General features: G+C 43.9%; 1 protein-coding gene across 9 annotated transcripts in view; it reads left to right on the forward strand.

The window, feature by feature from the left end:
* The window catches only part of CUX1 (cut like homeobox 1), a 270,018-nt gene that overhangs the window by 194,897 nt on the left and 54,367 nt on the right, over positions 1–20,754 (forward strand). For 2 of the 9 annotated variants that reach the window (XM_063402457.1, XM_063402456.1), the window contains exons 13-20: positions 2,474–2,522; positions 3,526–3,622; positions 4,696–5,367; positions 6,316–6,381; positions 7,695–7,796; positions 9,964–10,790; positions 12,189–12,354; positions 13,014–13,070. In XM_063402457.1, coding sequence (XP_063258527.1) covers positions 2,474–2,522; positions 3,526–3,622; positions 4,696–5,367; positions 6,316–6,381; positions 7,695–7,796; positions 9,964–10,790; positions 12,189–12,354; positions 13,014–13,070 — 2,036 coding nt within the window. The remainder of the gene's footprint in view (positions 1–2,473; positions 2,523–3,525; positions 3,623–4,695; positions 5,368–6,315; positions 6,382–7,694; positions 7,797–9,963; positions 10,791–12,188; positions 12,355–13,013; positions 13,071–20,754) is intronic. The other 7 variants (XM_063402464.1, XM_063402462.1, XM_063402465.1 and 4 more) reach the window with 6 other exon arrangements.

Raw genomic sequence — 20,754 nt, forward strand, 5'->3', positions numbered from 1 at the left:
AGTGAATATTCCTCTTAGGGCAATTAGAGGTGCCATCAGCTTGATTTTTAGTATATTTTGTGTTTCAACTAGATAGGAAATTACCTGTGAAACTGTCAGAAAGTTAATTCAGTTAGCAAAGAATCCCCTTCAGGGTGGCAGAGGTCAGGAGGTTTCCAGCCAAGGTTTGAATACACATTGCCTGCACCAATCTCACTGGAAACACGGCTGCTGCAAGGCTCAGGATCCTTCCTGAAGGTCCCAGCTGGCAGCAGGTGCTCAGAACCAAAATGCATCAACCTGTGCAAGGAGAGGTTTGACAGGACTGGGACTTTAGAGGCAGATTTTTGGGGTGGAGAACCAAACATAACCATAAACAGGTTTGTCCTTCCAACCACTGTCAGCCTGGTTCTGGGTGTGCTCAGGGCACCACTCACATCTGCTCCTTTTGGGAGAGAGCAGCTTTTTCTGGCCTAGCCTCATCCAGGAGGAAGGAATGCAGCTGGATTGCTCCACAGGGCAAAGGCACGTGTGGTAAGTGGGGGTCACAACTGGTCTGAACTGAAATGGGATTGCCCGTGGGACCTTTGCCACTGTTCAAACTGGGTTTGAAATTCAGATAAATGGGTCTCCTCAGTTGGGCATCTAGGGATGTGCATTAGGAGTGGCTGTCCCTGCAGAGGCCATTCCCTGCAGAGTTCATGGAAACAGGGACCTGCCAGTGGCTGGGGTTTTCCCTGGATGAGTCTCTGTGCCTTTATCTCCCCCAGTCCCTCGGAGTCCTGGGGTGCAGAGCCTCCAAGGGGTGTCCCTAGAAACACTGGCTTTGGGGGATTTAGCACCTGTGATGTCAAAGTGGTGTCAGGGTCTCTGAGAACTCGAGCCTTTAGCCCACATCCTCTCCCCTGGGCTGGCACAAGTCCATGATGGCACAAAGGAGTTGGTTTTGCCCGTGCCCGAGCTGTTGTGCCCACGCAGAGTCCTCACAACATCACTTCATGTGCTCTGTGGGGGGATGGCTCTCCCCTAGAGCCAGGCAAGAGGTGGCACTGAGTGGTGCCATGTACTGAAAGTGATTGCCAGAAATGTGTGCTTTCATTAATTACTTTATTTTAGGGATGCCTGTCAGAATTAACCCTGTGTGCAATGAGGATGCACAGATGCAAGATACATGAGGTCTCTTTCTCAGATTGGCTTTTTTTCTCTTGGGTTTGCTGTGACTTTGAGTGATCAGAGACCTGATTTCCAGAGTGTCACTTAATGCACATCTAACTCTGGATTAATCCAGGGACAGCTTCAGGCAGTTAATGGGTGCCTGGCTAACTCCTCGTGGCATCCAGAACTAGTTCCTGGGTCTTCATACTGGACTTCTGCCTTTTTTCCTCTCAGTTTCCACATTTCATGGAATCACTGAATGTTTGGGGCTGGAAAGGACCTTAAAGCTCATCCAGCCCCACCCTGCCATGGGCAGGGACACCTTCACTATCCCAGGTTACTCCCAGCTCCATCCAGCCTGGACACTTCCAGGGATCCAGAGGCAAATCCAAAACCTTTAATACATGATCCACAGCTTTTAATACAGTTTAATACATGATTAAATAGATTGTTCCCACTCACAGAGTTCCTGGTGCTTTATACATGACAAATGCTGTATAAACACCATCTATATGTGTTTATGTGCTTTTCTTCACCAAATGAATGTTGTCTTTGTACAGTAAGAGGCTGAAATCATTTATTGCTTCAGTCTGAGGAAGTTCATGTCCTGCCTGCAGCAGGCTGATTTAAAAAAAAATTATCCAGCAAAGCACAGTAATAAGTCTGGATTCCTGCAAGATTCTGGTTTGCCAGACAACACAACTCCAACTGAAAGCCTCTGAAGGAAGATGTCCTCTGACCACTCACTATTTGTATAAAATACTGACAATGAGACTATCAGATTCTTCTCCTAATGTACTTATAAATATTTGGATCTTTCATATTTCTTAAGAAATATTGGGCCATTTTGTCTTCCCTTTGCCATAGAACGAGGGGGTTATTAAAATGAAAAACTGCCTTTTAGCCTGTAGTGCCTTGCTTGGGAAGATTATTTGTGCAGATTTTCCTTGCTGGTGTATATTCTGTACTGTGGTGGTGATTCCCCTGCTTTGTTGCTTTGCTACAACTTCGTCATTCCCTTCCAGCTTCACAGATAAATTTATATCGTTCCTGACAGCTTAAAATGTTATATCCTTATTAACCTTTAAATTTACGCTTTAAACTGGCCTGGTGGGATTGCATATGGAATGATTTAGATGATGCTCGAGAAAATTTTCTTGTCCAATAACTGGTTTGAGGAGTTGTTCTGTATTCATTAGGAAATCTGTGTTACTGCAAGGAAAGCTGTCATCACTTGTGGTGTTGCTGGAGAACAGGACATGATAATGTTAATGCTCGTTAGTGGGGTTGTTATGAAAAGGAGAAATAGAAAATAATTTCTTTTTTCTGCCTTCCACAGTATATTGAAATCCATGGAGTTTGCACCATCTGAAAGCTCTGGTGCGCAGGTACTGAACTTTTGTTTTCTTACTTATTCAGCAGCTCAGTTGATCACCAAGAATTTTGTCTTGCAATTCCTTGGTGTTGACATAGACAGTTTCCTGTTGATGTTGAGTCTTCTGGGTCCATCCTTGTTTTTCCTGATGTTTTCTGATGTAAAAAGCTGAACTGAACTTTTTTTTTTTTTTGGCCTGTTAATTTCATTTAAGTGGTCAAGGACAAAGTGACGTTTCAGCTGTGGTGGAGTAGATAAACCAGAATGTTGTGAAGTTGAGTCATTTAAAGATACTGGAGGTGGTGTACGGGCAGCACACTGTGCAAGGACTTCAGCATTTTTAAGTATTTGTTAGCCTTGAAAATTTCTTTTCACAAAAGAAAACAAACCTTGGAGCACTGAGAAAACTCTGCTGTGCCAGCAAATTAATCTTGCTTCAGTTTAAAGGTTGTGAATTAAATTCCTGTTTCTGAAGTCTGAACTGAATATCGATATCCTAATTTTCAATGGGTTTTTTAATGATCAAGGGTTAGATATTTGGGGGAGAGTAAATAGCAGGTTTCTCTGACTGATGTTATTTTGAACAAATTGTTTCTGCTGAAATGCAGCATGTCAAGGAAATGCTTAGCTTGGGTCAGTTGACCTAGAAGGAATAATATAATCTTAACTCCTGGTTTAATCAGATTAAAAGAAGTCTACAGCTTTTAAACTGAGAGCGTGCCAGGACCATTTAAAAATAAGTAGGATTAAGAAAACATTCTGTTACACATCTCAAAATAATGCAGAATTGATGAATGATTTACAGTGGAAATTAAACAGTGACACTCTTCCATGGCTCAGACCAGAGCCCGGAGCGATTCCTGCCGATCTGTGCCCAGCGAATTCCCTCGCTGCCTTCAGAGACCAGTCTAGCATTTAGGGGGGCTTTAAATTTTTTTTTTCCCCTCTGAACTCCTTTTTAGTGCCTGAGTGAGATTCTGAATGCTTTGAGAAACTCCCCCTCTGGTTCCCTTTAGGATGCATCCAAGCCTCTGGAGGTGCTGCTGCTGGAGAAGAACCGCTCGCTGCAGTCGGAGAACGCCACGCTGCGCATCACCAACAGCGACCTGAGCGGTAGGTCCCCAAAACTGGGCTCCTGTGACAGGGGGAGGGCTGAGTGAGAGCTGAGTGTCTGAGCTAATGCATGGCAGGAGCGTTGAGAAGCAACAGGAGCGCTGAGTAACGTTGGATTTGTGTAGTTTTATAGGCCGGATGATGAAGTAGAAGTTAGAGAGTCTATAAAGGTTAAGGAAGAGGCATTACAGGCTGTACCAGTGTTTGAGGCTGTCTTCTGTTTTGGGAACAAATCCATCTCTTTCCCACACACACAGTGTTATGCAAAATGTTTGCATGTAGAACACAGTCTTCCTGTCTGATACACTTGGATATACCACCAGCAGGTCAGCTTGGGAAAGCAAAATCCTTTCTTCCCAGCGAAGCGTGTTTGCTGTTTGGCTTTCCTAATGTGGGCTTTTACATCTTGTGTGCACATTTTTTAAATGGCAAGTCATGGAATTTCCAGATTCTTGAATGATGGTTTTTGCAGCTGGAAGAAAGTTAAAAGTTGCCACTGGCCCTGGGATTACTGAATTCTGAAGTGTTTTATGACTTTTAACTGAGAGGTCTTGGTGCATTCACCTAATGGTTATTCCTTTATTCAAATTGGTTTGTTCCAAAATGTAAATGTTTGCTGCATTTGGGTTCAGTCAGGTCCTATGAGTCATATCTTGAATGAGAGACAACAGAGAGACTTGCTGTCTGTAACTGCATTTATTTAACTGTATCACTGCACTTCATGTAACTGTTCTAGTGTTAATGTCTGTAAGGGGGATTCTCCAGGCTGCAACATACAAGAAAGGTGCAAACATGAAATGCATGTTGTTTGTTTTGGGGGCCTTGTTTGGCTTAAAAATTTTCAATCATGGAAAAAAAACAAAATTAGAAATAAAAATTGAAAAAAAAAAAAGAAAACCAACAAATGAAAACAAACCAAAAACAAACAAAACCAAAACTCCCACCGCCACTCCATTGGCCCGTGTCAATCTGCACTTTTTTTTTTCCCTTTGCGGGGCAAACTTTGCATTTTTTTATCTTGGTTTTTCCCTCTTTGACCCCCCATAATGCATTATGTTTGACCTTCCTTGTAGGGTCAGCCAGGAGAAAAGGGAAAGACCAGCCTGAGAGTCAGCGTCCTGCAACCTTGCCGGCCTCCCCTCCTTCCCAGTTGCTCCGCAACGCGGGGGAGCAGGCTTCCAATACTAATGGTACACACCAGTTCTCACCAACGGGTTTAAGTCAAGACTTTTTCAGCTCATCCCTGGCGAGCCCCAGCTTACCCCTGGCCTCCACAGGAAAATTTGCACTAAACTCTCTCCTCCAGCGACAGCTAATGCAGTCCTTCTACTCCAAGGCAATGCAGGAAGCAGGAAGCACAAGCATGATTTTTCCAACAGGTCCATACAGCACAAACTCCATATCTTCCCAAAGTCCATTACAACAAAGCCCGGATGTAAATGGCATGGCCCCGTCTCCCAGCCAGTCAGAAAGTGCTGGGAGCATCTCTGAAGGAGAGGAGATAGACACGGCCGAAATTGCACGTCAGGTGAAAGAGCAGTTGATCAAGCACAATATTGGACAGCGGATATTTGGACATTATGTGTTGGGACTGTCGCAAGGGTCTGTGAGCGAGATCCTGGCCCGGCCTAAGCCATGGAATAAACTGACTGTGAGAGGCAAGGAGCCATTTCATAAGATGAAGCAGTTCCTGTCGGACGAGCAGAACATCCTGGCTCTTCGCAGCATCCAGGGCAGACAGAGAGGTAAGAGCCCCCCAGCCCCTGCTCCTCTTAGCTCCAAACATTCCAAACAGGAGCTTCTCCATCCAGGGCTGTTTGTGCTGCTGCTGCTGCTGCTCTCACCCAGCTCAGGTGCCAGGTGCAGCAAGTTCAGCTCTCCAGCCCTGCTTTGCAGCACTCAGGCAGGTTGGTATCTCTGCTTGTGCTTTTTTTAGCCCCTGGCTGGTGCCTGTCAGCAGGAGCCAGCAGCAGGGACACTCACAGCCCTCTCTGCCCCTCCGTGCCACAGCTGAACACGGAGCAAAAAGGGTCAGCAGCTACTCGGGGATCAGAAATACTTGGGGGTTCTTATTCGAGGTTATTTACTGAGACCAGGCTTTTGTTGTGTCTTGTGTGATGATGTTTTTTCCCCAAAGTGTTCTGACAAAATAGGGTAGGTGATGCATGAGATGAGTAATTAAAACACAATCCCAGTTTAAAGCAGCTTTGCATATTTAAGGCAGCGATTTTAAGAAGTAACATGCATTTCATTGTGATTCATCTTAAGGCTGAGATTTACATTTAGAGAAACTGAAAAGTAAGTTGTTTACAGTCAAGAAATATTGGAAAGGACAGGCAGGGTTTTCCTAGATTTTGTTTAATTGGAAGCACACACTGTTAGATTTATAATCTGTTCTTCCTTTTGATGATTGTACTTGAGGGGATTATCTGCCCATCTTTAACCTCTTCATTTTTGGTATCTCTAGACATTTATTTATATCTGTCTAATCTCCTTTCCGAACATAGCTGTAATCTTTATTAACAAATCAGCCAGCCTTGCTTCTTCCCAAGTAGCCAATTCCTCCTGCTCCAGGGCCCGAGGGGCCGGGAGAGCTCAGGGCCAGGCTGCCAGCTCCTCATGTCACACAGCCCGTCATGTCACAGCAACCATCCCCTGATTGTTTTGTTCTTACCAAACTTGTTTTTCAACAGAGAATCCAGGCCAGAACCTGAACAGACTATTTCAGGAAGTACCGAAACGAAGAAATGGGTCTGAAGGTACGTCACAGGCAGGTGTTTTTCTTTGCAGTCAATCCCTAGGAAGTGGAGTGTGCTTTAGCTGTGTGTTTCCTTAAAACTGTGCAGTTTGATTCTGGCCTGGAATCTGATAGAAAAACAGACAGTAAGTATAAAACAAACCATGGGTTAGATGAACACTTTGCTTTTTCTAATTCTGCTGCTGCTATACTAACGTGACCCTGTTTGGGTAGTTCTTCCACTCCCATCCTCCCTGATAAAGAGAGAGAAGTGATACCAGTGGCTTTAAAAAGTCATCAGATCTATTGAAATGCTCTCTCTGCTGTTTTTATGGTTTTGGAGGGAGAAAGTTGCACAGTTAGAACATTCTGTTGTAGATTTGCTTCTTGCTTCTCATGGGGCTTATGCTGACAAATTCCACTTTAATACACTGCTAAATTAGTGTGGTGCTTAGCTCAGTGTTATATATGAAAAAGACAACAAGATAAGTGAACATCAGATCCATAAATTACCACTGAAGAGGAAGTCTGCACACTTCTGTTAAAGATTAGTTGCAGAATTTTTCTTTTAGTAAGACCAGAAAGAAGGAAAAACAAAAGCAGGTACACCAAAAGTCTGTAGTTATTTTGACTCCAGTCACAAATTACCTCGCTTGCTTACAAACAACAATCTCATAATGGAAAGTGCAGTTAAGTGCAGTAGCACTCACAGTTTTCCCTCCTTTTCTTCCCCTTAGAGGTTAAAAAACAAAACAAAACAAAAAACCCAAAGCAAAACCAAACAACCAAGTAATAGCTCTTAGCTGGAGATACTTGCAATGGTATCTGCGTTTAAATGACTCTTTCTCTTAATGTATTAACCTCTAGAAAGTTAAAAATTGTTTCTTTCTAGTTACTTTTTAATTCTGTTTTGGGCTGAATCTATACTCCTCCTACTTTGCCTAGCAGCTGATGACATTTTTAAGTTGATTCCTGGGCTTATGTTTTCAGCTTTCTTCCTTTTCCCTCCGGTTCTTTTTCCTTCTGTTTCCTCTCCCCCTCCAAAAAAAAAATACTAAAAAGAAAAGGAAAAAGAATAGATCTATATATGTTACCATAGAAAAGGAATATATGACCACCTAGCTCTTCCTCTGATGTTCTCACCATTCCAGGGCAGCTAGAGACAGGCACAGCGAGGATATTTTGCTTTTATTATGTTAAGAACTTTTTTTTTGTGTAAAGGTCCTGTGTGTGCAAGTTGTCCTCAGGTTGTGCTGGCCGTGTATCACACACAATGTTATAAAAACAGGCAAATGAGAGCTTTCCTGGTGTCATCAGTTGTGTTTTCCTCCCCAGGTAACATAACCACACGGATCCGCACCGCAGAGTCTGGCTCTGATGAAGCCATCAAATCCATCCTCGAACAAGCCAAAAGGGAGCTGCAAGTACAGAAAACAGGTACGGGCTCATTTCGTCTCTGCCTGCTTTTACTGCAGAATTTAATTAAAAGAATTGCCATGAGCTTTCTGGTCAGTTAATTATATTCTTAAAACCTTCAGTGTAGGTTGGAAGGGTTTTTTGGAGGTTGGTGTTTAGTGGAGTTGTTTCTGTCTCAGACATCCCGAGTGGAGGTCACACGTGTCCCTGTGTGATGGGGTCTCTGCTCTGCCCTGCTCCCTGGGGCATTTCCGAGCACCTTTATCCCTGTGCAGAGCTCCTGGCTGCCCTCCAGAGCTGCAGGAGCCACCAAGGGGAACCTACAGAATCCTTTCTTCTCCCAGTTTGCTCCTTGGAAAGGGAACAGCTCCTGCTTTCTCTTCTCTTCTGTCTCGCTCAGGCCCCAGGGACACAACTGCCTGGGAGAGGGGCTGGATGGATTTGTTGGGGTGAAGGTCACACTTGAGGCACCAATTACCAGTCCCAGCACCGTGGTACATCCTGTACTCACAGAGGCACACTCAGTCCTGGCTCTTAGCTGACTTTATTTTTGGTTACAGAATGTATTCAGTGAATGAACTGGCAAATCCAGAACACATTCTCTTTCCCAAAAAATCCCTCTTAGCCTGAGATAAGTCTAATTTGTCATTGTATGCTGTCGTGTAATTAACATTTCTGTCTAGTCCATAGCCCTCTCAGCTTTATGAGTTCCCAGGACTGCTATTGGGCTGAAGTAGAAATCGCTGTGCAAGACTTCTCTTTCATTTTTAAAAGTAAATACTGATTTACTGTTTTGGATAGTTCTCTTCCAAATGAATACTAAGTTAATCTCATGGCAGAGGATAAAACACTAGTTAATATATGATCTGAATAATATGACTTTATACAGGAAATTATTACACAGAGCAAAATATGGGCTTTGTGCAAGGAACTGCAAGAATGTTATTCAGTAGCATGTTTCGTCTGAGAGTCTCAGACTTCCTTTCAAATATTAATTTGGCCTCAAAACTCCCTGTGAAACCAGCAGATAAAACAGCAGAGAGAGTCTCACTGTCTTTTTTTTCCTATTTCTTAGCTTTTCATGTATTTTACAGTCTGTGACAGGAAGGAATGTAGGGAGGCAAATTCAGAAATGCATTCAGATGAGCCTTAGTGTCACTGGAGGGGTACACAGTGTGTTGTAAATCTTATTTCACTTTGAGGCCACTCCTTGCAGTGTGGGGTTCCCTGCTCCCACCTGGTGCTTCACTTTCCCTGTTCTCTGCAGCTTTCAGAGGAGCTGGTTTCCAAGCACTGGGGACCTCAGTGGAGACTGAAATAGAAGCAGATGCCATTGCAAAACCTCCTGGCTCTGCAGAGATAATTCCCCACCCACGTTCCAGTCTCTGCTCATCCCTGACTGCTGCAGCACAGCCACCCAAATCCCAGCTCCCACTGGAATGCTGCATTTGGGGGTTATCCCTGCTGAAAGCACCCTGACTCCACCCTGGAGCTTTGGATAAGGGAGAAGGTGATGGCCAGGGATCAGCCTGGCTCTGGTAGAGCTGTTTATTTCAGTGGTTGGGACCGTGGAACAAGAAAACAGGAAGCAGGAGCATATTTAGTTTGTCAAGTGAAATAATGATGATCATCTCTTCCTAAAGTTCTGTCTTTGTTGTAATTTGTGTGTTGTGTTTTTGAAGTTAAAAGGTCTCACCTTATCTATACTGTAATAGTCTGTCCAAGTGAATGCAGCTGTGTTCGGTTCTGAGTGCGTGTTAAATTCATTTGTGGAGAAAAGAGTGAAGTGAAAGGTTAAATAACTTTGTAAATGCAGCTATAAAATGTTATTGACCACGTGGGGGTGGGGGAGGAAGAGGTGAAGGCTTGATTTTCAAAGGCATTTATTTGAAAATTTTTACAATGGTGGAAGGGCAAGTGATCCCAGTCTTGTGCAGCTGAGTCTGTGCATGCAAACATCCAGCACTTTGGCAACTCTCTAAATTTTCCAGTGAAGAACTTTGGAAACCTTACCTTGTTTTGAAAAGTGCAAATCTTTGCTTAGTGAAAACTCCTCCCTCCCATCCAGAAATATATTTCAGCTCCCTTTTTTTTTTTTTCTTCCTGTCAGGGAAATGTTTACAGTAGCACGTGTTGAATATAAAGCATTTTCCTGTGTTGCATTTAGTCTTTTGGTTGTTTTTCATAGCTGAGCCGGCTCAGCCGCCTTCTGCCTCTAGCAGTGGCAATTCTGATGATGCAATTCGATCCATTCTGCAACAAGCCCGACGGGAAATGGAGGCACAGCAGGCTGCCCTTGAACCTGCCTTAAAAACACCACCTCTATCTCAAGCTGACATTTCTATCCTGTCCCCCAAACTAGTGTCTACACCTGCAATGTCTTCGGTTTCCAGCTATTCTCCTTTGGCCATATCCCTGAAGAAACATTCATCTGTCACTGATTCCAGTATCTCTGCATTGCAGAACCTCTCTGGGCTCAAAAAGGAGCCTCAGGAGGCGCCTGTTTTAGAGCTTCATGGAATAAGTGATTCTGCCCAGGGTATGTTGAGGCATGTTAAAAATGAGTTGGGACGTGGTGGTGTTTGGAAGGACCATTGGTGGAATACTGTGCAGCATGAGAGAAGAAATGCAGCTCTTCCCGAAGATGTAAAAGTTGAGGAGGCCAGTGGTGGAAAAGAAAAGGTCAGCAATCAGACTAGGCCAGATCGTAGCCAGCTCCAAGGACCGTCTTCTTCCGAGTATTGGAAAGAGTGGCCAAACGCGGAATCTCCGTACTCGCAGAGTTCTGAATTGAGCGTGACCGGGGCCAGTCGCAGTGAGACACCGCAGAATAGCCCCCTCCCTTCATCCCCTATCGTGTCCTTGTCCAAGCCATCCAAACCTTCGGTTCCTCCACTGACACCCGAGCAGTATGAGATTTATATGTACCAGGAGGTGGATACCATAGAGCTAACGCGGCAGGTCAAGGAAAAGCTAGCAAAGAATGGCATCTGCCAAAGGATCTTTGGGGAAAAGGTAAAGAAGTGGTTCTCTCTTGTTTCACCTCTGTTGTGATTGTGCCCTCTGCTCCTCACACGGGGGATGTGCCACGGGTGGAAAAATGTCTTTGCTCCGTGTGTGAAGGGTTTCAAAACCGAGCTCACAAAGCGTTCGTTTCCCTGGGTGGTAGGAATTGCAAGGGATTTTATGCAGGGATTGGCTTCAGCCACTTGGAATTAGGAGTGGGGCCCCGAGTTTAGAAGACTTGAAAGCTGAAGCAGACGTTGCTGAGACTCAATATTTCATGCTTAATGTAATGAATTCATGGAATATTTGAGTAATACCATTGTCATGACTGGAGAGTCTTAACTTGGTTATAAGCGAGGATTATGGACACAAGAGCATTTTTCCTTTTTCGTTATTATTTGGAAATGTGCACGAGGGCATTAAAACAAACACACAGAAAATCCCCTAGCTCTCCTTAGTCTGAAGTCAAGAATTCCAAGTCATTTCTAATACCTGGTGCTCGGTACCTCAGTGTGCTCTGAGGTGTTTTAGGGCTGTGTTTGGTTACAGATAAGGCTCCCTGAAGTTCTCACGTTGTGAGCCCTAAGCACTGAGCACGTGGGATTTTGAGGGTCTCTAACCACCAGAAAACCCCTCCCAGGCTGTAAAAAGTGCTGGACATTTGTTGTTTCTTCTTCCTATAAAGAACTGAATCAATATAAAAGCATAATAGGAGCTGGCATCACACTATTACCTCCTCAGTAAAATGTAAAATGAAAAGTTTGACCTCTTGGGGTCATTAAAGATCCCGTGGCAACTTTCATTAAGTATGATTTTTAGCTCCTGTACCTATGCTGAATTCCAAGCAAGTAATTCCATTCTGCCTGTCTGAAATTCTGCCCCCACCCCCCCTGCAGTCAGCTGTATTCTTAAATATTTACTTATGTGGAACAGCCACTGCTACAGGTGAAAACACACATCGTTATAATTCATCCCCCAAAAATCAACCAAATATAGGCCTAGTCTCAAAAGTCCCAATTATTTTTGTTTGAGAACAAAATACGTGCCAGTCATTGCCTGTTTCATCTGCCTGTGTGTGCCTGGACTCGGTGTTTTTGCTGTTAAAACTGATGAAACTGTTTGACACAAAATATGAAAAGCATGCAAATCCCTCACCGGGCTGCTGCCACCCAGATCCTGCAGGGAAAAAAAAACACCTTCCTTCAGAAGGCAACACAGCAGGAAAAAAGGCATTTCCATCCGAGTATCCACAGAAAACAGCTTTTATAATGATCCAATTTTTACAGTTTTATAATTGTCCATATACAAACCATTTGAGGATACAGTAAAGGAAACCAAAATGATTTAAATTGCCCCCGTTTGCAGTGCCAGTGTGTTAACGTGCCCTTCTTGGTTGCTTCACTTCAGGTATTGGGGCTGTCCCAAGGAAGTGTCAGTGACATGCTCTCCAGGCCAAAGCCATGGAGCAAATTGACCCAAAAAGGCCGAGAACCATTTATTCGTATGCAGCTCTGGTTGAATGGTGAGCTGGGACAGTGTGTCCTGCCTGCACAAGGGCAGCAACAAGGACAAGGTAATTAAAATTCCACTATGTTGTTTGAGTTGAGGAGGAGGAGATTTTTTTTTTTTCCTTTTTTTTTTTCTCTACTGTCTGTATTTTATTTTTTTTTTTGAAATTTGCAGTAAGCCAGCCTTGCACCAGTGCTGGTCCAGGCGTTGTGGAAGTGGCACCATCCACCCTGGCAGCCCAGCCAGTCCCTAAGGGGACGTGCTGGGAATGTTTACAAACGTTTATGTGTAATTGATAAGCAGCACTTATCAAGTTCCTCATTAGGGTGATACTATCTAGGCATGAATATGACACGCAATCCCAAAAATTTTGGCCAAAGAGCTGGAAAATGTTGCGTGCTGTTTCCTAGGGTTGCACAGGGGATTGTTCCAGGGAGAATATCGACTGCTGTCTCAGGAGGTGAGCTGGAAAACTGAGCTTTAAAGGGGGAATGCTGGGTTGCAGTGACACTTTTATTGTGCCTGTCTCTTCCCCTAATACCTCTTGACACAGAAAAGCCAGGCTGGAGCCTGGCCTGGGCCCTACCTCTCTGTGCCATGGGTTAAGTGAGCAGCGAGCCCTTGATCAGCACTTTGCTATTTGTTGAGCCTGCTTTACTGTTGAGTTTGTGGTTTGGCATCTCCTTTTATTGTTCCCTGATTCTCCTCTCCTCTCTTATCTAGTCCTTCACTCTGTGACATCATTACAGGATTCCCTACAGCAGGGATGTGCAAGCTCAGGTAATCAGCTGGTTTCAATGATTTGCTCTCAAATAATTCTCTGTGCTTTTGTTGCGTTTGCTTTGATGCTGAGAGGTTTTCTCACGTTTTGTTGTATCATACAGGAGTCCCTTCAGTTTTTTTTTTATTAATGCAGTTAATTCCTCCTCCTCTCCTTGTTGCTATGGCAGATGTAGGGAGCACGCATATTTAGCTGCATATATTAGGTAAAGACACTCTGTCTGATCTCAGAGATCATTGGCTCTGTAAGGAGGGTTTTTTTGCCATAGTTCAGCTTATCAATGTGACATGTGACAATGGCTGTAAAACAAGCCCTTGGTTTGTAATGTGATCCACATTCTCCAGCTGCCTCACTCGCTGGTAGGTTTTTTTCCACTCTCCTTTGCACAAAATCTGCTTTGTTAATCCGAAGGTGGGGAACAGACCACGTTACATCTTTTTCAAGCTGCGTTAAATATTCCCAGCTGACTTTTTTATTTTTCCCCACTCCTTTCCATTTGCAAAAAAACAAAAACAAATAAAAAAAGCAGATGCAGCAAAGCTGAGTGTCAGGGCAGTGAGTGGCTGAAGGCTTCAGGGATGGTCACAGGATAGGAGGGAACAGGGCAGGAGAGAACAGCTGTGCTCCTGCTGTTGGATACCAAACTCTACCCACACAGCTCTTACCAATGAATGCTTCACTGACGTAAAACAATCCAGAAAAACACAGCCAGTGCCCTGTGCTGGAGAATTGCTGCATTTCAAGGCACAGACAGGGATGGGTTGTGCTCTTTTTCCACCTTTCTGCTTTTCTGAAATTTTCCTTTTTTTTTTCTGCAGCTCTCTGGCATCACTCTAAATACCAAAGTGGTTTTTTTTCTCTCTACTGGGGAAACTATTTTGCATTCTAAAAGATTTTACTAGAAGAAAATTCGTGATGATATTCTGTCCACGTTTTTCTTAAGGAGAACAGTTGAAAATAAATACGTAAAAGAAAAAAAAAATGCCCCCAGTAAAAACAAGCCATGAAAACAAAACCAAAATGGGAGAAAATTATTTGCAATCATAGGGCTATTGTTACTTATAGCCAAGCATTTAGGGAACATGGAAATTTCCTGTGATGGTTCATTAAAAACATGCCATGGAGTACGTTTTTTTTTTGTGGCATCAATGCCGTGCAAAAGTGTCACAGTTACAAACGCCTGAGACGGCGTGGAAAATATGAGTAATTAATTGTAGCCATTTTAGGGGGAATTCAAAATCAGAGGAGCTGGGAAATGCTGCATTGTTATTGCTAATCTTCATATTTAGGACTAATTATAAAAGATGGGAAGACAAGCCCATAGTATTAAAATCCAACCACCTTCTGGATTCCCAGGGGATCGCTGGGAGCTGAGAGTGATTTCCTTCAGGAAGTTCAGTTTTGCTGCTGGGATATTTTGTTCCCTCCCACACTCCCAGTGTCGTTTGTCAGTTCCTGCCCTTGAGCTAATATTTTGTGAGGTGACACGTTCCTATCAGCTAATAAAATCATGTTATTGATGATTGTCCTCCTTCGCTCCTTAAAGCCGACGTACAAATGAGAAAATGGGCTCGTGCCCTTTTCTGCCTCCCCTCAGAGGATTAAAAATAGGATTGTTGTACAAAATGTTCTTTTCTTGGTGCCTTTCTCCGTGTGAAGGAATAAGGAAGGTTGTGACACCAGGCAGAACAAAAGAGCAAAAAATCAAGTTATTTGAAAGAGGAAGGGCAGTTTGGTAATTTCCTTTTATTAGCAGCTGTTCTGTAATTAAAAATGCAGCAAACAGTTTGGAAAAGGTAATAATAATTATGCATTTGTGAAAGATCCATCACTCCAGGGCAGGGAGGAAAAAAAAAAAGAGAGAGACAGCTCCAATTTTCTGGTCTTCTGAGACATTTCCCAGGAAAATCAAGGCAGAGAAGGTTGCATACTTGTAATTTTAAAACAGAAATTAATCAGAACAGTTTTGAAACGAGGAAAGGTCTGGAGCCTTTTCCATGTAATATAATTGGCTTGGAACTTGTTGAATGCATGAAGGGAAAGAAGTGAAATTAAACTAATACACTCAGTGGCTCCTGAGTGCTTTGCCAAGAAGGTCTTCAGTGTACAGAGTGTCAACATGCATAGTAACGACTCGAACTTTTATTAGCTGGGAGTATTTTCATTACTGTTTGGCTCTGTTCTATTAAATCAGCGAGATTTTCTGGATTTCTGAGCCAGTTAGTTACACTTCTAGATCACAAGGTTTTGATTAACACCTCATTCATGAAAATCTCACCTTTTGTCCAGTAATTTTCCATTTTCACTTGTGGACAGGCAGGTCCATCAGTGTTTCATATAATGAAAGGATAAATATATATATATTTATATATTTATGTATGTGTTGAGATAGCAAAGAGAAGCCAGGCTTGGTTTTTCTTCTTTGGAAGCTGTATTCATGAATTTTATATAAAACAGCCTATACCAAAATGACAGACAGATGTATACCTGTATTTTATGCCTGGGAGCTTTCCTCAAGGCTTGGTGATTTTGTGCAAGTTTCAGGGAACATGTTTTACACAAAAATGGTGTCCATACCTTAGGTGGTCAAAAATAGTATTGCTGTGCCTTTTCTAACATTTTTTCTGTGTATTTCTTTCCACCTAAATGCTCTAATGCCCTTGGGTAAATCTGCCTTTTTAATGATTTATGTGTCAAAAGCATGGACCAAATCACATGGAAAAAAAAAGTTGAATTAGTGTCACCCAACTGCATCAGCATTTTTTCATGATGAATTTGGCCCTTATTTAGTTGCATTACTGCTGATGGGAGCCAGGGTGGGTTTGAACAGTTGCCATGCGCCAGGAGAAGGCTCAGATATTTTTCTAAATACTTGCACTGTGCACAGCTTTTATTAGTTGGTTTTATTTTGGGGGGTTTGTGCTGCGTATCTGTAGGAGATGGAGACAGAGTTTCCTTTCTGGCGCTGTTGATTCCGTGGCTGCTGAATTTTTGCCCTCACTTTTTTCTTTATCCTCTGTGAAGGACATACACTCTCTATACACTACATTAAAGGCTTGCAAATACTCAGTGGGAGGAAGACGTGCCTTTTTGGTGTGTGTTTCTGTAAGGGTCGTCTTATGACCTAATGTGGAAATCTTCATTTGCCGATACAGCTGCGGGTGATCTCAGGGGATTTTGAATTTCCCTTTTGTTTGTCTTCCTTTCTGGGTATCATCCATCATTCCTAACCTCATGCTGCTTAGCAATAGTAACACTCATGGGAGTTGAAGAAAGGATTATAGCAGCATAAAATGGGGAGCTAATTAGAGCTTGTTTCAAAATCAGAATCTAGCTTGAGATAATTGCGTATTATCTGGTGATTTAAAAACCCGAGATCTACTGTATTTAGATCGACTAAAATATGCATTAAAGCTTTCTTTTCAAAATAAAGCATTTGTAAAAACGGGGAGATTACTCCTTATCATCCCTGGGGAAGGCAAATCGGAAAAACCTCGGGATGGTTTAGTTGTGATATTAACAGGGAGATCGGGGGGTGATGGCAAAGCCATTTATTTGTGTCGTACAGACTCCTGGAACATTTGCCAGTGCAGAAGCTGCTGAGTGGGCAGGTAGTTAACTGCGTGCTGGGGGGGTATTCCCATTTTCCTGACTCCAGGAGAATTGTGTCACATTGGCCACTCTGGGAGAAACAAAGTAGGGAGAGAGCCTGTGTCAGGCTGGCAGCCCAAATTTGGGAATGCCATCCTGATGCACTTCTGGGAAGAGCTCAGGAGCCTTGTGGTGGCAAAGGAGAAGCTCTTACCCCATCTCCATGTGTTTTATCATCTTTTCTTGCATTGTTCTGGTTTGTTTGGGTGGGCAGAGCTGTCCAGTGGTGCACAGCTGGGATTAGCACAGGGAGAGCTGAATCCTTACACTGTGACATCACCAAAGTGATCAGTGCAGTGATGCTGACAGACCTTCCCAAATGGGAGCTGGTTTTTGTTGTTGAATCCAAACAAAAAAAAAAGAAAGAAATGGTTTTGCAGACATGCTGGCATTCCAGGTTAATAAAAATGTATGACATGAAATGTTCGTGGTTAATGCAGTCTGTGAAATGGAAGAGAAGGGAGATCACATGGCTCAGACAGCCGACTGCAGGAATTCCTTGCAGAGATGCTTTGTGTTTGATGACCAATTATTAAGTCTGGGACTTGGGAAAGTTGTGGCCTTTAGTGCTAGGTGCAAATGTGGTTTTAAAGTTGAGAGCTGAGTAACTACGTCAGCCGAAGAGTTACCTTCATGCTTATCCCTGGAGCACCCTGGCACATCCTGGGGAGTTTCCACATTCTTTCTGTGAGGTTTGGGACTGGGCTCAGGAGCAGTTGTCCGTGGCTGTCTTGATTTCAAACCATGGGGTATCAGTTGGCTCCTCGTAAGGGCAGCTGTTGTAGTCTGTCTGGAACGTGTGCGATCATCTTCTGTGCCATTTCCCTGACATTTGGGCCATGAAAAGCTCCCTGGCAGCTTTTCTGGTATCAATAAAAGCAGGAGAGAGGCTGTTAAGGCACCTGGCTGGGACCTGGGAATGCAGCATGGAGGCAGTGCCTCGAGTTCATTCTGAACCCAGCACTGGCTCTCATTCCTGGCCATTCCTGTTTCCTGCCCAGGCTGCCTCCCACAGCCCTGCTCCTTTTCCAGCAGTGATGCTTTGCAAACACTCAGTATTTGTGGAGAAATTCCTCTCCTGGTTGTATCCTTCTCTGTCCATGGAACCACCCAGTGATTCAATTTGCAGAAAACTACCCCATCCTCACTGTGGTCATGGCTTTGCTGCTACAGAACGGCTAAAATGAAACCCAAAATCAGGGAGTGAATATTTCTAGGCAGATACTCCTTGTGACTCAGTTACAGTGTTCATGTTAATACAGCAAAGAGGAGACCTGTGCTGGATTCTGAAGGCAGATTTAATTCACTCCAAAGTGCAGTTATGGACTCCTAGCATTCGTTTTGGAGAAGTTACCCAGTCAAGCATCAGCTATGTTTTATTTCTGTGGTTAATTTGGGAGTGTGGGTCCTTAACTCTCACTCCCCCTTAGTGTGAGATCCCCAAGCAAAGAGTTCAAGTGTGACTCTGCAGCAGCACTGAGCCAGGCACAGCAATGCCTTATCCTTAAAGTCTTTATTTTCAAAGAGCAGAAGTCATAAATGAAAATTTTTTTAAACTGTGGAGAAAAAAGAAACTTTCCTGAACCATTATTGCCTCAGGCTTCTCAGGTAGCTCACAGAGTTGGCATGAGAGCTGCTAAAAGGGGGTGTAGTCAGGGGAAGAAACCCATGGCCATCGAGTAGTTGAGCTCTGTAAATCCCGCTGTTGTTCATTTCATTGCTCATTACTCCATCCCGTTAATTACCAGCGTTTCCCTTCCCCTCTGTGCATGCATTCGGAGGCCTCCCCTGGGGAGGGACCCACAGAGGGGCTGGGTGGGAAAAGAGGAGCTGCTGGATGGGGAAGGCAAATTCCAGCTCCAAACGAGTGGAGCAGCACGGACACAGCAGCGAGGCCGTGGAGCAGCCCCGGGCAGGGTCGGAGCCGCGGTGGCGGCCGCGCGCTGTCCCCGTGGGCTGGCAGCTGCACAAGAGCCGGGAAAGGCGCTCCTCCAGAGGGAGCAGATGATTTTCTGCTGGGGATGGAAGGCCCTGGCAGCTGGCAGAAGCTCACGTTGGTCTTTTGGCTGCTGGTGGGGAAAGGAGGGAGGCTGCAGGTCCAGCCCCGTGGCCGCTGGTGGGACGGAGGTGGCCACGGTACCCTCGGCCCAACTGCTGCTCAGCAAATTGCCAAGTGCTCCTCCAGTGGAGGAAAATTACCTTGCTTTCAATTCAAAGAACAGATAATGGGCTATTTTCCTCCCAAAATACTGGGGAAAAAGGTGTGTGAGCACCAAATGTGCAGGTTGTTATTTCCATCTTATAATTGGGATGGAAATCTTCTTCACACAGCAGCTCTGAAAGAGGGAAATAAACAGCCTGTTCTGATTATAGAGTTACATACTGCTTGATAGCAGATCATTCCCAAGACAAAAAACCAGAATATTACCAGAAAATTAATGTACTCTAAGTTACCTGCCAGCCTGTCCTTTACATTAGGGTGTGAAAGAAACTTAGGAATTTGTCTCACCTCATTTGATGCCTGTTGGAGGGCTTTTTACCTTGCCAACAACCTTCCAGAGAAACACCAAATCAAAGAGTCCAGTCATTATTTTAAATCTGATGAGAAATGCAACTTGCATTGAAAACAAAGCCAAGTGGATTTGAGATCAAATTTAAATACAAGTGAAAAGAGAAAGATAGCCAATTAAAAAACCAATGAAAGGAGAAAATACAATTACAACCAGAGATGTGAAATAGGCCTGATGGTACATGTTCAGTATTTATACTTGTCAAAGATATTGCTGATGGCAACTTGTCACAGAATCGTGGTTTGGATTGGGAGGGACCTTAAAGCTCATCCAGTCCCACCCCTGCCATGGGCAGGGACACCTTCCCCTACCCCAGGCTGCTCCAAGCCCTGTCCAACCTGACCTGGAACATTTCCAGGGATAGGGGCAGCCACAGCTGCTCTGGGCACCCTGTGCCAGGGCCTCCCCACCCTCACAGGGCAGAATTCCTCCCCAATATCCCATTTATCCCTGCCCTGTGGCAGTGGGAAGCCATCCCCTTGGTTCTGTCCCTCCATGCCCTTGTAAAATCATCCTTCTCTGTTTTCTGGAGAGGTGTTCCCATCTCCAGAGCCACCTCTCCTTTCCCTGCTGCTTTCCGAGGGCTCCTGGGATGGGTTCCCACTGGAAGGAGGTGTGGGATTGACCACGGTGTAACCACAGCTGTGCTCAGCGTTTGTTTCTCTGGTTCACCCCTCTGGAACTTGGGTCCTAAAAATAGTGCAAGTTTGAACTGGCAGATGTTTCATTTGTCCTTTACGAGAGGACCAAAATTAGCCTCTCATTTGGCACCTAAATAAAGCAACTTAACTGCCTTTATGCGAACTTTGCAATTACTGTCTATTGAAGTTGCAACATTTTGTTGTGTTTGATGGGGAAGGGCATTATATAATCCACACCAGCACCTAAAAAGCCACCAGACCTTGAAAGAGAGAGGACGAACATGAACGAGCCCAACTGGGTTTTCTGGGGGGGTCTGATTTGGGTGATTGGTTATTTCTTTTTGACTTTTTTTTTTTTTGATCCAAGACAGGTGTTTTCCCTAATGAAGGTTTCATTAAAATAAAAGAAAGAAAGAAAGAAAAAGGCAAAAGTACCTTGGAAATGCTCAGAGAGCTGTCTATTGTAAAGGAAAAAAACATTAATAAAAGGACAGCAATGGTTTCTCTAATTTTCAGCGAAAAATCTGCACAGAATGCCTGAAGCTGGGTTAGCAGTGGGACTCCCCAGGGGCAACAGAAAGATGTTATAATCAATTACCACATCATAACACTGATGTATGATAATTACTGAGTGTTCCTCCTGAGATAGTGCAGCATTTGGCTGGGATGCGGCTCTTTCATGGTCCACTGCCTGATTAATATGCAAATAATAGGCTGATTGCATGATGAATGCAGAAAATGAGTTCGCTGATAACATGAGCACCGAAGCGGGAAGATGATAAATTACTTTTACTGACTGTCCTACATTAAGTACCCTTTCT

This window comes from Prinia subflava, chromosome 8 (genome assembly GCF_021018805.1).
Source record: "Prinia subflava isolate CZ2003 ecotype Zambia chromosome 8, Cam_Psub_1.2, whole genome shotgun sequence".
Lineage (NCBI taxonomy): Eukaryota > Metazoa > Chordata > Aves > Passeriformes > Cisticolidae > Prinia > Prinia subflava.